The sequence below is a fragment of the Maniola hyperantus genome, chromosome Z (genome assembly GCF_902806685.2).
Source record: "Maniola hyperantus chromosome Z, iAphHyp1.2, whole genome shotgun sequence".
Taxonomy (NCBI): Eukaryota; Metazoa; Arthropoda; class Insecta; order Lepidoptera; family Nymphalidae; genus Maniola; species Maniola hyperantus.
Window position 1 is genome coordinate 11,345,491 of NC_048564.1, and position 16,410 is coordinate 11,361,900.

At 35.8% G+C, this 16,410-nt stretch overlaps 1 protein-coding gene across 2 annotated transcripts in view; it reads right to left on the minus strand.

Annotated features, from left to right (window-relative positions):
- Positions 1-145: 145 nt before the first annotated feature.
- Positions 146-16,410, minus strand: part of Neurl4 (neuralized E3 ubiquitin protein ligase 4) — a 47,006-nt gene continuing 30,741 nt past the window's right edge. For both annotated transcript variants that reach the window (XM_034983311.2, XM_069509135.1), the window contains exons 26-31: positions 12,499-12,651; positions 11,932-12,117; positions 10,579-11,491; positions 10,017-10,188; positions 9,456-9,515; positions 146-8,996 (exon numbers count right to left, since the gene is read on the minus strand). In XM_034983311.2, coding sequence (XP_034839202.1) covers positions 8,897-8,996; positions 9,456-9,515; positions 10,017-10,188; positions 10,579-11,491; positions 11,932-12,117; positions 12,499-12,651 — 1,584 coding nt within the window. In that variant the 3' untranslated portion in view covers positions 146-8,896. The remainder of the gene's footprint in view (positions 8,997-9,455; positions 9,516-10,016; positions 10,189-10,578; positions 11,492-11,931; positions 12,118-12,498; positions 12,652-16,410) is intronic.

Genomic DNA, 16,410 nt, shown 5'->3' on the forward strand with positions numbered 1-16,410 from the left:
AAAATATTATATTAGGATATATTATAAATCGGGCATTGTTATTTATTAACTTTGATTTGCATAGATTCATTATCAAACTTTATTGACTGGTTATAAAACTTGAAATACAAAACAATTCGTTTTATTACCAACAAAAACACAAGTATCGAAATTTACTACTTTATTCAAATAATAATAAAATCCAAAATCACCTTTTATATACCATATAATAAAAACAATTACAGAAAATTTTGAGTATTTATTTGGTGACAACATCGATTACAGCTTGCTTAACGCTTTGAACGAACTTAAAATTCAAACAAAATATTGCACAGTTAAACAAATCTTCATAAACATTACATACAATTGTAATTTGTTGACACCCCTAATTAATGGAAAAATAATACTGAATAATATTACTAAAATAATGTTATGAATAAAAGTAAATGTTTGTTTGACAGCAACAATTATTATTATGAATTCACAAGATAGAAAATCAGCTTATTACTAATATATGTCTGATTCTTATTATTAGTTTTTGAAACGCTAACCAAGCATTAAATATGTTTTTATAAGATACTGGCCATTAAAAAAACGGGGCTAACGGACATTGGCGCAGAGTCGCAGAACTTGAACAGTAAAGTTCAGCTCTTTAAAGGCATCTTTTTCATTTTGCTTTACACTTCTATTACAGGAGATATAGGTTATAGGAGGAATATTTTAGAATGTGACTTAAACATGACTCAAAAACAAAATTTTATCAAATTAATGATGTCAGTAAATAGTGTGAAGCATAGAGGTGAAGTAATACAAAAAAAAAATTAAATGTATTAACCAAGAATATTATGAAGAAAAACGTAACTTACGTAACGTAACGTAAACGTAACACATAAGCAAATTATTTTGCTGTTCTATTATGATAACAAACGGACTAACAAAAAAAAACATACAGTCGAATTGAGAACCTCCTCCTTTTTTGAAGTCGGTTAATAAGAACCTTCACACCTTGAGCTAAGACGATATTTCATTTATCTCAAACTTCACTAAGCACCAAACTAGCCTTTAAAATTTAAGATGTTGAGTATCTTTAAAAATAACCTACATTGATGCATACTAAACTCCTTTGAGGCTGCACGATAATACTGTATAAGATAATTTATGCTCATATATTATAAAAACTACAAGCTAGTATTGAAAGTGTAAAGACATTTGCGAATAATTCGTTGTTCTACAATCAAGATCACATATCATATACACGGAAGCCAACTTAAATTAGCACTGCCCAGAGGAACATTCGCTTTCATACCACACACTACTTAGGCTACCTGTCCACCGGTGCGGAGCGGAGCGGAGATGTGTATAGTTAACCAATCAGAGTTTTGGTCCACTTTGTATTTACCAACAATCTGATTGGTTTGCTCAACACATCTCCGCTCCGCTCCACACCAGTGGACAGGCAGCCTTACTGCACACGGTACAGACATGTTCCAATTTGTAGCATGTAATTACAGTTAAATATTATAATATAATGTTCGGCTTGGCGTATTCGCCAATATAACGCTCCAATCAGAGCTGTTGCATTACAAGCAAAATATGCTCCTGGTCAGTACGCATCTTACGCATCTTTAAAACACTTTTTGTAGCAGTCTTTGGTACAAAATGCATTTGATATAAAGTACATAACTATACTGCAAGAAATTATACACAACTAATGATATCGAAATATGTTTCAATGTGCTAAAATTATGAAGACTTTCTGGAGTCTAAAAATAAAAGTTTTTTTTACGAAATGTCACTATTTCATGTTAAAGAAAAACTAAAAGTAATTTGCAGGCAATAAACATGTATATGTTACCGGCCAAACCCGATTTCCAGGACAAACTAGTTTTGCCTAGGCTAAAATAGTTCTTCCTACACGCGATAGGATGAACCAGTTTAGGCTAGTTCAAACTAATTTGTACTAAGCCCGATAGGATAGACCAGTTTAGGCTAGGCCAAACTAGTTGATCCTGATGTAAATTACAAAAAAAACACTCGACAAACATTCTATTAACAAATGTTTTACTTTGCAAAAGTGATGAACACTACCACGACAGAGGCCAGGTCGACGGAGCCCCGCTTAGCGGGGCTCCTTTTTCTGGGTGGTTTAAAAAGAAAAAACCACGAAGGGGAACCTCTTCTAACCTAACCCATCCGAGTCGGGGTGCCCCGAGTCCCAAGCTTGCTACGCTCGCTCTTGCAGCCTAAGTTCTCTATGCCTGTTTTTCCTATATAGTTTATTTTTTGTTGACTTTTCATGTAATTTTTGTTTGTAAACTGGTTTATCTTATCGGGCTTAGGACAAACTAGTTTTGCCTAGCCTAAACTGGTTCATCCTGTCGCGTATAAGAATAACTAGTTTAGCCTAGGCAAAACTAGTTTGTCCTGAAATCGGGTTTGGGCGGTATTATATAAGAAATACATTTTTATAGTGCAGGTATAATAATATGTATGTAACATATTGCCTATAAACTCCTTAGTATATAAAAAGGTAATATCTGAACAAACTGCCATACCTGCCACTGGAAGATAATTTATTTTAAAATATCTATGCGCTAGTTACAGTGAGGCACTACCGTTTTATAAAAATGTACCGATGAAAACACCGACAGATCACAGCGTGACTATGATTCTAATAGATATATTTCTTAAATATATTCCTTTCTCACTTAAAGGGACGCACAAGTGGCGCATGTTTTATACAAATCTCAATAAAATTCAGGCCATCTTGTGTGTTGTGTGTGTGTAGCAAGAACTTTAAGATAAAAATAATGTTATATTTATGTACGATGTCAGAAATGACATGGTTTTAAAGATGACTTTTCGGTGTTGAGCTACTTCCGCCCTGTCCGCACTAAGAGCCAGCGCATGCCAGACCTTCATTATTATAGAATAGAATAGATTGTAATCGGGCACGGGTTGCCCACCATACTGTCTCTGGCAATGCATGACGTAATTTCTAATACTATTCAGAAGCAAATATAAAACAAAATCGACTTTATACTTTGACGTAAGATTTTTTACACCTTAATAACTTGTTATCTCCCAAAAATCTAAACTTCATAGCCGGTGATCGTTGTTCTGTGTTGGGGACAATAGAGAGACAAATTTACAGCTTTTATAAAATAACTAACAACTGGCACGCGTCTCAATCTCTCTATTTCAATTATTTAAACATTTCACTACCAAAATATTACAGAGCTCTAAATAAAAAGACAATATACAAAACATTACCAAGATTCATAATGACTCCTAAAGCGTTTACAAACAAATGCCATCCGTCCCTTTGACATATTCATGATAACCTTAGTTATAATATTTAAAATATGATACAAATAGATTTACAAGAAAAAAACGACACACCAAGTATCAAACTTTAAAAAAAAATAGCTCACTAAAATCACGAACATCTACTACATTCGAATTTTCGAATAATATGAGATCACAAACATAAATAAGCGTGCAATTGATACAACATGTTCGCGTTTGCATTAATGGTTCGATGTCCCGACTCGATATATTGTAACGGTTGTGTAGAAACTGCTTGTGAAATTGACCAATGAGGCCGCCCGCGAGGAATTGCAATACAGTGGCACCGATTCTGAGCACAAGCTAATTTTAGAGTATTCGCATCGTCTTCTTACTAATGTAATATGAAAAGGACAGACGCAGTTTGACAGTTCTAAATTTAATTTTAAGATGGTAACACCCGTGATTTTAGCGCGCAATCGCGAACCTACTGTTTAAATTTGTATTGTGCACTAAAATTTAGAGTATTTAAATGTGAAAGTCATGTTTCGTTCCTTTTTAGCATTGTTAAAAAGAAAAGGATGCAGATACTCTAAATTTAGTTTAGAGAAAGACAAAGGAATCGGTGCCAGTATTTGCCTATGTCAAAAATAAATTATTTCTTAGAGATTATTAAATAGAGGATCTTACAAAATACGTAAAATCCACGTCCGTGTGATAACCATTTTAAATTATCGATTAAACAAACAAAGCGAGTCAAACCATTGTGACGTCACATGCCAGTATTTCATAGAAGCTCGCATACTAAGCACGTGTTTTGACGTTTGATATAAAGATACTGATATGACTGTTGTCAAATACCGGAGTTCTATCCTTTGTTTATAACAGATGCTTAATTGTGTCTTAAAAACTTATTTCGATATGCTTATCACGTCTAACGCGAGTAAATCACGTTGGTCTTGCAGTCGCTTATTTAAATGGGAGGGCACTGGGTAGGTCATGTATGCAGTATGCCAGACGACTTGTGAGCAAAATCTGCTTCAGAATTTCTTCAGAATTATCAACGCCAGCGTGGCAGGCCGAGGCGACGATGGCGTGATGAATTAGATAAAACAGTTAGGTGGCTCGAAAAGGCACGGAATAATCGGAGGGAGGCCTTTGCCCAGTAGTGGGATAGAACAGGCAAATTTAGATTAGATTAGACAGAACTTTACCAATAATAAAGAACCATGAAACTTCAGTGACTTTTGTCATAAAGCTAAAGTATCCACACGTCATCCATTCGGTAAATAAAACAATAGGAACCATCATTGTAATTCACAAAAACGTGAAGGACAAAATTTGTGCCTGTAAATATATGATAATAAATCGGAAGATATTTGGCCAATGGAAATACACCAGCCGGTGAACACTAGACAGTGACCTTCTTTTCTACAGTTGAATGACCTTCTTTTCTACAGTTGAATCCCGAACTAACCTCGACCACAACTACTGCTACCCTCGGTTACGTGTAATGAAACCAAAGCTCTAAGTCCAATGTGAATAGACTAAGCTAACAAACCCTACCTAAGTCGCCTCCACCATCCCCTTATAGCAAAGCCCGGGCCGACCAGTTAGCTAGCTACTTCAACCTCAGCAAGCCCAATAAACTGTAAACACATCAACAATTGAAGCCTGCTTCCCTCGATTACGTGTCATAAAACTAAAGCTTCAAGTCCAATTTGAATAGACAATACTAACAATCCCTACCTAAGTCGCCTCCACCATCCCCATAGCGACACCCGGACCGACCAGTAAGCTAACTACTTCAACCTAAACTAGTCCAAAAAACTGTATGCACTTTAACAATTCAACTATAAGCAATTTAACAATTTTAGAATTAGATCCAAGTCTTTCAACAACGAGTAGGCAGTGCTGAGATATGGTGCCAGAACAATGTCCACCAACCTATCCTGATGAGAGCTCAAAACTCCTCAGCGGGCGATGAACAGAATCATGTTCGAAGAATTTTTGAAATCATAGCAGAAATCAGGAGTTTGCCACCCTAGACTAATCAGACCACACCGTCTCCAATGTGAATAGACAAGACTAACAAGCCCTACCTGTCGCCTCCACCATCCCCATAGCGATACCCGGGCCGACTAGTAAGCTAACTACTTCAACTTAAACTACTTCAAAAAACTGTTAGCATTTTCACAATTCAACTGTAAGTAGTTTAACAATTTTGGAATTAGATCTAAGTCTTTCAACAACGATTAGGCTGCTCTGAGATATGGTGCCATAACAATGTCCACCAACCTATCCTGATGAGAGCTCGAAATCACTCAGCGGGCGATGAAGAGAATCATATTCGAAGAATTTTAGGAAATCATATCAGAAATCAGAGTTACGCCCTAGACTAAACAGAGAAACCAGCTACTAGATGAGCCCCGAAGTTGAAGTTGCAATAGGCTACTTGACTCATATCTAATTTCGTCCAATAAATGATTATTTATTATAGTATTTTGCTTAAGACAACGAAATATATCAATAACAATTATTAAAAACGCAGGATGGATATATAAATCCAATTTAAAAAAATACAGTTTTTATTTTTATTTGAAACTCAGAAAACGCTGTCAGCCATGATGTGACGTCATTAAATATGTAAACAAACAAATGTCATCCCTATTGACTAACGTAGTATCCATATATATAAAATTTCAAGTCCTGACTAACTTATATATCAATGCACAGCCTAAACATCTAAACAGCTGGTTCTAGATACATGAAATTTGGTGGGTGTGTTTTTTGTAGGTAAAGAGAAGGTATCCACTAGGAAAGGATTTTTTGAAATTCCACCCCTGAGTGGGTTAAATGGGGGTTTGAAATTTATGAAGTCCACGCGGGCGAAGTCACGAGCATAAGCTAGTTTTTATATATTTCTAAAAACTCATAGTAAACGTAAAAAATTATCGTTTTCTCTTTATAAATTGAATAAGTTATTAAGTAAGACTTACAACAAAGTGATCTTTGCAAAAATAAATTTGGGTTGCAGTCGTTAGTGATATAGGATCCCTTTAAGCAAGTCTTCGCGTGTTACGTATATTTATTTCACTGGGCACACTAATCCACAACTTTCCTGTGGTCTTTATCGATGCGTTTTTACATTCTCGGATGATACAATAACGATAATTACTATATTTTTCATGTAAACTAGTATAGAAGTCATGTTTATTAAACTTTAGTAGGTTATGCTGTTGTTTACAAATGCATGACGTCAGAGCACAGATAATCTATCGGCCAAACATGGCCGACAGTGTTTTCACCTGTCTAAGAAAAATATATTTTTAAATTAAAGTTTTACGGTTTTTAGGGCGCAAAAAATATAGTGTTAATTTTTTTGATCTAATAGGACAAATATTAACCATTTAAGACCTACTTAAAAAAAGTGTCAACTAGCCTATTACATAGCTCGAAGAAACGATGCACGTTAAGGTTTGACAATATTTAAATTATAGAAAACTTCTCAAGAACGAGAAATCAGATCTATTTGATACCTATTGAAAGCTTAATATCCTATCCTATCTAGATACTTTTATATAGTTTAAAATTCAACAGTTCTATTCAATGGAGAAGTATATAATGAATATACTATATATGAAGATCACTAAAATATATAAATATGTACATTAAGGCTGAACTGGCGGCGCCTTCGTAAGATGATGATGATTGATAAACCGGATGAGTCAGGATTACAACATTATAGATTAGCCGAGCCTTCGTGGGCGCACTAACGATACTCTCGCATTACGAGAGACAACACAAACTACCCTCAACAGTCACTATAGCCCGCACTAATTGGGTATTTGACTACATCAAAAATAAATTATTTCTCAGTGATTAAAAAATAAGAGGGCCTTCTAAAATACGTAAAATCCTTTGTTAGTTTAAAGTGTAATAACCATTTTAAATTATCGATTAAACTAAACAAGTACGTCATTTTAATGTGACGTCACATTTCAGTATTTCGTAGAATATCGCATACTAACTGCGCGTTTTTCAGTAACTTTTATCAAACGTCAGTTTGATAAAAAGTTACTGATTTGACTAGTTGTCAAACACCGTATTAGAGTCATGACACCAACGTCTGCAATGAGTCTAGACAACCCTAACTAACCTTACCTAGGTCGCCTCCACATCACCCCTTATAGCGACACCCGGACCGACCATCTAACCTAGCACACCTCACCTAGTACTACAACCACAAACAACAGAAGCCACGCAGGTAACAACAAAAATTCTAAAACCTACAGTATGACACCCCGTGTCTACTGAGAACCGCCTCCGGCAAGAGCCAGAACAAGAATAACTACTGAGAAGAGTGTTTGGCGAGAGCCAGACGAATAAATCCCCGTGACGCACTGCGAGTCCGATTTTATAGTCTCACTTGTGGAGACCAGGACGAGATGTTCAACGAGCAACCTATTTACAACTGAAAGACGCCGCTGCATACATAATATTTGTGATCAATTTATTATATTTATAAAGTGTGTTAAAAATTGATTGCACTTGAAGGAAAGTTTCCTAATTACATCTAATTCTGTTTTCTATTCTAGTAACTAGTACAGATACACATTTTTGTTGCTCTTACAATTATTTCACCATCCATTTATCACACAAGTACTGTACTGTCTTGAGGAAAATCATTTTTTTTACTCCAGATATTACATAGTAGGTTTTCATTTTTCAATTCAGATCTGATAGATCTGCGTTGGTTGGTTTGTTAGAACCAAAGACCCAGAAATGACTTGCATGCTGTCTAATATGGCTTGTGCTAAATTTATTATTATTTCTAGTACTAAAGGCTAGTTCGGACTAAATTAGTATTTTAGTCGAGTAGCGAGTAATTTAGTAGCTAAAATACTCGCTACTCAAATGAAATACTAATGTAGTCCGAACTAGGCTTTAAGGCTGAAGATATCATTTCCATAATATCATTTCCATCTAAAGTTTATTTGTGTGATAAATCGACAGCTCTAATGTTTTAAAGCGTCTATGGAATTGGCATGATATAATTTTAAATGACTAAAAGATTTGAACAGATACAAGATGCGATCGATAAACAGAACGCGCGCGTATACTCGTGTTTAATTTGTAATATAAGGATATTTAACGCACGTCACACCGACGTGGTACCTACTATAGTTCTTGAATAGTTCTTTATAATACAACTTTTTGGGAGCCATATCTGAGATGCCCCTTATCAAGCCGTACTTATGTCGCGTGTTGTGTGTCCAAACCTTAATAACTTTAAAAATTAGATTCATAAAATACTGATTAACTGAGAAAATTATTTAAAATTAATGACAATGATAAATAATAAGTCCTAAACATAACTTTACTTTGTCGACTAGTGAAAACATTCAAAATTAACATTTCTTGAAAAAACATCGAATCATCTTTAACGTTCTTGATATTAAGTTTAAAAAAAACCTATTGTTGCATTAAAATTATATATACTGGGAATAAAACTAGTTTTCTACCGGTAAATATTTCTAAACAAATTCACGGAACGTTTCCCAAGTTAAAAATATACCTAGTGGAAACTTGTTTAGCACACATCGTTAGAATAAATAAATATGAAAAATTATTCATCTAAACTAAGAGGATTATCTTCCACAAAAACGGCATGTGATTTCATGTGGATTAAAAATGCCAGCAGTCGATCCTTCTCTGCATTGTTGCCCCTGGAGAAAATAATTCCAATAAACTTTCTATTGTATTTCTATTCAACTATCTATTATACATTTATCTATCTAATAAACTGTACTTCTATTAGGATTTGGGACCCCTTATTATCCCAAAAAAACTCCTTACATTATGTGATTAATGGAAAGTTAAAGTCAAAGTCAAATTATTTATTCAAAATAGGTAATAAATTACTCTTTTTGATGGTTAGATGTTGGATTTGTAAGATATAGTGGTGATAATTATTACGCAAACTTTAAACTAAAGCTACGAGGGTTCCAAACGCGCCCAGGTCTCACGAGATCTCGGTCTCAAAGGGATCACGACCCTCAGTAAGGAATATGATGCACAGATAATATTCAAAATTTACCAACTGGCGAATCCAAGTTTATCTTAAACCGCCTAGAGTTGGACATAGGACAATTTCTCATGTACAAAAAAATATACTTTACACTTACTCGATGTCAATTTCGATCGCCAGTATTGTATGATGCGGCTTGCCTTCTTCGTCTAGCCATCTGTAAAAGAACAAAATAAATTGCAAAAATTAACCTGATTACCACTATCTTCATATAATTGGAATTGGATAGAAGCAGACGTTACTTTGTGGAAGTCCGTGATATACAAGGAACTACAAGCTTAATTCGCTATGATCTGCCAAAATCATCTCCTTACGGTGATTACGCACTGCACTTCCGTCATCCGAGATCTATCCGTCATACGTGAGAATACCAACGATTATCTACGACATATTATGTCATAACTACTAAGCTACCATACAAAACAACGCATATACGCATTCACCTTAGTAAGCGTTTAACCCTGACAAATTAAGCTTACACCCGTTCCCACTTGTCGTTTGTTGTCTGTTGCAGTAGCAGAACATTTTATATGAAGCTATCGGCAACCAATTTTGTGTCAAAATGTAATGCCACTGGACTATCAAGCGATATACGACCAAGTAGGAACTGGGGGTTACCCCAGTTCCTACTTGGTCGTATATCGTAGTGTGTACTTACATATCGCCCAAGGAAATAGCGTTTGAGGGCGAGGAGGGGAGGGAGCGCGGCCGCTTGGCGACGCCGCCGTCGCCGCTGACAGCCTGCGCGGCGCCCAGCGTCGAGCGCGTCATGTGCCAGAAGCCGCGCGACGCCGCCCCTACGCCGTCGATCCGCTCGATGCGCACCCACCCTAATAAACACAAACTTTTGAGATTTTTTTAGGGTAATATTTAATAAGTGTTAGCAGCATACAAGAAAGCAAGTTAATGTAGCGTTGCCATCCAGTTCCAACCTGTTTAAAATTTCAAGCCGGAAAGTTACTATAAAAAAACTAAACAGTCTCTTGTCAATACAAAAGAGTGAGTAAATAAAATCGTGTTAAAAAGAGACAATTGCGTTGGAATAGTCAAATTATTTATGCTGATGTGAAGATTAGAGGGTGACAAATAGAATAAAAATTGATATAAAAAATATTAACCATGATGACGATCACGACGAAATTGCGGTGAAAATATGTTGCTCGTAAACAGATAAGCTCTCAACACCCGACGCTCACAGGTGTGGACGTGGCTTTAGTTACCTGCTAAAGGAGGTTGGGCTTCAGGTTGACAGTTGTTGCAATAGCACCTAACTTGACCCCACGACACTGCTTGGCGCAATTCCGGATACGGTAGCACCAAATAATTCCAATACTTTAACACTAGATGCAGATGTTCACAGCCTTCACCGAACGCTTCCCACTCGGCCTCCAAACTCTGACCCTCGACACCTTCCTGATCCAAACACAATATCCCATTGAGATAATTCAAATTCTCAGCGGTTAAGGGCTCCGAGCACAGATCGTCGCGCCGCGTCGATTCGTCTATTGACGACGATTGCTCCTCGGTCAAATCGGGCAGATTCCCCATTTCGAAAGTCAACGCGTCCATTATTTCATTGTCCAAATTGTCCACGTCGTTGGCTTCGGGATACCGATCGTTGTGCCGGATGTTAGTGTCGCAGAATTGATCGTGGATTCGGTCATCGTCGTTGCATCCAGAACTGTAAGTTAGTAAAAGCGTATCTCTGACTAACAGTGAATCTGACATACGACAAAAGTCGTGTGAAGAGCGACTTCGTTGGACCGTCTGGTAGGGAACATCTTTGTTGTCGCAAGGCTGGGTCAAAATTAAACTGTGGTGCATAGTACGACATGGGGATTGATTTTTGATTTCTTTGTTTCTCGTTTCGTTATCGAGTACTGGTTTAGAGTCTGAACTCGGGCCAGCTTGAGGGATCAAAGCTTCGAAATTCTCCATCAAGTTGTCTTGACTGTACGCCTTCGTCTTCCGCCGCCGTCTCGCATCTAGACGCTCTGTAGATGGCTGATCTTCATCTTGGTCTTCAAAATTCAATTCCATTAGAGATTCTTCCTCCCGACGATTTTCAGCGATTACCGGCAAGTCTAGTGATGTACCGGTTACAACAGTGTACGGATGGAGTAAAACTGAGACCTAAAACAATTTAATTTGATTAATTCTTAGTCAATCGAAAGACATCCACCAAATATGTACTAATATTATAGAGGTAATGTCGTTAAGTTTGTTTGTAGGGGGTAATCTCTGGAACTACTGAACCGATTTAAAAAAACTCTTTCACCAGTAGAAAGCTACATTATTCCTGAGTGACATAGGCTATACGGGATCTTTAAATACCTAAATCCACGCGGGCGAAGCTGCGGGCATCAGCTAGTAAATAAAATAAAAGACGTAAATGTGACTGTAAGTCCTGGACGGGGAGCGTTAACGGCAAGTGCGGCCCCGCCCACGTCAACTATCATCCACGCTGTTGAACTGGAAGCACAGCATCAGCACCGACTGCTCGTCACCTCTCCCAGCCCCGCCGCGATGTCAGTGATTAACTACCAGTTAAAGCCGCTTCTTTTAGCATGTACCTGACAAACTCTTCCATAGAGATCGACCAGGGGGTAAACGTGACTGTAGGTCCTGGGCACGGAGCCGATGACAGCCAGCACAGCGCCGTCCACGTCCACCACCAGCTCGCTGTTGAACCGGAAGTGCAGCGTCAGCACCGACTGCTCCGACACCTCTTCCAGCTCCGCCGCAATGTGAGTGATTAACTACAAGTTAAAGTTCGGTGTATCTAAATATATAAAAGGAAAAGGTGACTGACTGACTGATCTATCAACGTACAGCTCAAACTACTGGACGGATCGGGTTGAAATTCGGCATGCAAATAGCTATTACGACGTAGACATCCGGTAAGAAAGGATTTTTGAAAATTCAACCCCTAAGGGGGTGAAATAGGGATTTGAAATTTGTGAAGTCCATGCGGGCGAAGTTGCGAGCACAAGCTAGTATGGCATAAAATTTTACTTTACCAACGCTATATTATAACGTCATATTTTATTCGATAAAATTCCAACATCGAAACAATAATGTCAGAGTAAAAGTGTGGAAGTCCCTACAAGAGACTTATATACAACACTAGTTATACTCACATTAGTTCCATTGAACTGCAAATCACTGGATAAAATCCAAGCGGGTGGATCTAGCCGCATGGCGCAGTCTGGCACGCAGTCCGTGGGCAGGCATGGTACTCCACCGATGGACAGACTGCCTTCCCAGCTGTCATCCAACTTGTCCACTCGGAACTATAAGATTTATTAGAACACATTAGAATGTGTATTTTTGTTTAATAGCGTTACACAGCAAATAACGATCGCAGATACAAAATATTTTATATGTTAACACAAGCAAGACAATTTTTATTAGTAACCATCAAAGTTAACAATTAAATTGTTTGAATCAGTAACTTTTTATAAACTAAGTAGAGGATACCGGGCCTATGCTCACTACGCTGAAAAAGAATGTGGTCTAAAACCATCTTCTCATGATTGCCTTTCTGAAGAAACCGGTTTGGGGCACATCATCACACACAAAGTCTATTACGGAATTATCATAAAAATTGTCTTGCTGCACAATTATTTTCAAATCAATTTAATTCAGTTTAAAATTTCATTCAGGAAAGCAGTTTTTAAACTACTCGCTAGCATCCATATTGCATAGCGATACACCGCAACTGTCAGTAATTTATTATTCTAAATGTTTCTTTGTTTTTAAATAATAATAATAATGAAATCGCTATCGTTCACTAAAAATGTTATCACTTAAAATATACACCACACAGCTAATTCACTTTTTCATTTTTCACTATTAAGTTTCTTCACTTCACACTTATTATGTATTGTAGAAATGTTTTAAGTACAAGTGCAGTAATAATTTTGCAGTGTCCACGTAATAATATTAAGTATCACACTTATTTACACTACAAACTATAACAACTTATAATAACTATATACTATATGTATGTTATTGTAATAGTATTTTAATAATAACTAAAACTATTATTCCTTCCAACTTATAATAACTATATATACAGCATTCCAATAGGATTGATCCAAAAAGATAACAAATATGGCGGTACTGATCACGTGACTTTATTTTGAAATGACCTCTAGTGATGCGCTATGGCTGAACTATATCGGGAATGAACGATTGAACGAATTATTTCATTTTATGTACGTGCAAAGCCTATATAGTCCGTAAAAAATTAGAACTTACTAGAATGCGAAACGTCAAAACTAGGATTTTAGTTCTATCTGTGGATCTTAATTAATGTTTTCATTTAGTTTTTATTAATAAATCATGGATAAATGAAATGAATATTACGTTTATATTTTACTTAAGATGTTGTTCGTGGACCACAAGGCTTGTGTGCGTGTTTTTAATTGTTTTATCATCAGGAAAAGTGTTAACGAAGTTAAGTGTTAGCGAAAAGGTGTGTTTGTTTACGTTTTGGATCAATTTGATCGGGCCGGACTTTATATGTTATTGTAAAAGCTCGAATTACGGTATTTAGTTTTCCTTCTAGTTATTAATCAGAGTTTTGCAGCCTGATGCAGTCCACTGCAGGACGAAAGCCTCTCCAATTGCACTCCATCCTGCTCTTGGTAAGCTGAATCCACCTCTTTCCGGTTGCCTTTTTCGACATCGTCGCGCCATCGTACAGGAAGTCGGCCAACGCTTCTACAACCAGTGAACTTGCCATTCCATTTCACAAACCTCCCTGTTCCAGTTGGATCTCTCGAGGTAAAACTTCTTTCCGACTTAATGATACTGAGTCCGAAATTAATAATTATCACGGAACAATGCGGACTTTTACCATTAAAACTTGGTTAAATTTAGGATTTACCGTAATTCGGGCTATTACAGTAGCATGTACACTTAAACTAAAAAGTATATAAAATGTAATACTTACATTCGTTATTATATTTTACCCGAATTCTCTGAAAAACTACATAATATTCTCAAACAAGGAATTCGCTACTTCGCAGAATCAGCAAAATTATAACGTCGCAATGACTCGCAAAGCCGCATAGCCACAAACTCAGTTGCAATGCAATAATATGAGACACAAAAATTAACACGTTAAATTAATGCATATACAGGGTTACAGGAAAATAGGACACGATCCCGTTAAGGGGTTATAGTACAGGACATTAGCTATCAAACGACCCCTAAAGTGCTTATGCAAAATTGTATCGTTTTCAAGTTATTCTTTTTTTTTTCTTGGTAAAGGGGTGTTTGCCACTTTAAAATTTAATTAAAAAAAGGAACAATGCTAGAACATATCCTTGTTAATAATAAACAGTCATAAAACGAAAAGAATCTTCAAGCATTTTAAAACTACAGACCAAACACTGTACAAGTTTTCGATTATTAAATTTAATTCTTTGAATAACTTGCAAATTTTCTGTAAAAATTATTATGGCGTTTATCCTGCGGATTATTTTAAAAAATCTAGGTTTCGTTAGCTATCCATTGGTACAAAAAAATTACAAAAAAAATCATAAAATCAAAAAAAATTACACAACAAAGAGACAAGGTAGAAAATTCTAACAAATGCTCTTGTCAAAGAATTAAATCAGAGTCAATGTAAAAACGAGTTTAATGCCAAATCGTTGAAGATTATTTTTCAATGAGGTCAAAAGGTAATATAAAATCAGTAAGGTGCGAGTCGGGCTCGCACACGAAGGGTTCCGTACCATCGTACAAGAAATAACACAGTTTTTTCATGGCGGCCATTTTGTAATTTTAGTATTTGTTGTTATATAGTAAAAATACACATTTTGTGAAAATTTCAGGTCTCTATTAGGGTTCACAAGATACAGTCCACTGACAGACAAACGGACGGCCGGACAGACGGACAGACGGACGAACGAACATAAAATTTTCACAGAATGTTTATTTTAACAACAAATACTAAAAATTACAAAATGACCGCCTTAAAAATTAAAAAAAATTAAAAAGTGTTATTTCTTGTACGATGGTACGGAACCCTTCGTGTGCGAGCCTGACTCGCACTTGACTGGTTTTATATTACCTTTTGACCTCATTGAAAAATAATCTTCAACGATACCAAGAAAAAAATAAAAAATAAAACTCGAAAACGATACACTTTTGCACAAGCATTTTAGGTTGTCTGATAGCTAATGTCCTGTACTATAACCCCTTAACGGGATCGTGTCCTATTTTCCTGTAACCCTGTATATTCGCTATTTCGCAAAATTATAAGTCGCAATGACTCGCAAAGCCGCATAGCCATAAATTCAATGCAATGCAATAATATGAGACACAAAAATTTACGTCAAATTAATGCATACATTTTAGTTACGAAAAATTAAAATATATGCATTTTAAATGTGCTTTTTAACAATGTACAACCTGACAAAAAAATTATGTCCGTCCACTTACATAGTTTCGCTACACCCACAGGTGCACTTATTATTTTTGTTTTTATTATATTATTTTTCAATGTGTTTGTCAAATAAATTTTAATTTAATAGGAAGCCAACAGTATACAAATAAATAATTATTATGTAACAACTTATATAAACCTAGGACTATCAATACATACTCACTTACAGGCTAACTCAACATGCATAATCTTAAAAAATTTAAACAGTTGTAAAACTTAGACATTCTTTGCATAAAATCTATAACTAAATTAATTTATAAGTTAAAAGTAGAATTTTTATAACTTACAATAAATAGTACCTAACAATTTTAAATTAAGTCCTATATATATATATCTTTTCTATTATTATTTATAAGAGTAAAATATAATACTAAGTTATTATTATGGTTATTGTAATAAAATACGCAAATAAATAATAAACACAAATTGGGTAGCGACACTATGTTAGTGAACAGATTTTAATTTGACATTTACGTGTAAACAAATACGCACTTTCTGTTTTGAAACCAGAATATTTTATCACAAAGATTGTACTGTTTGTTAATAAATCTTATAAGATACAGAGATATATAACCATAATGAATTATCAAAG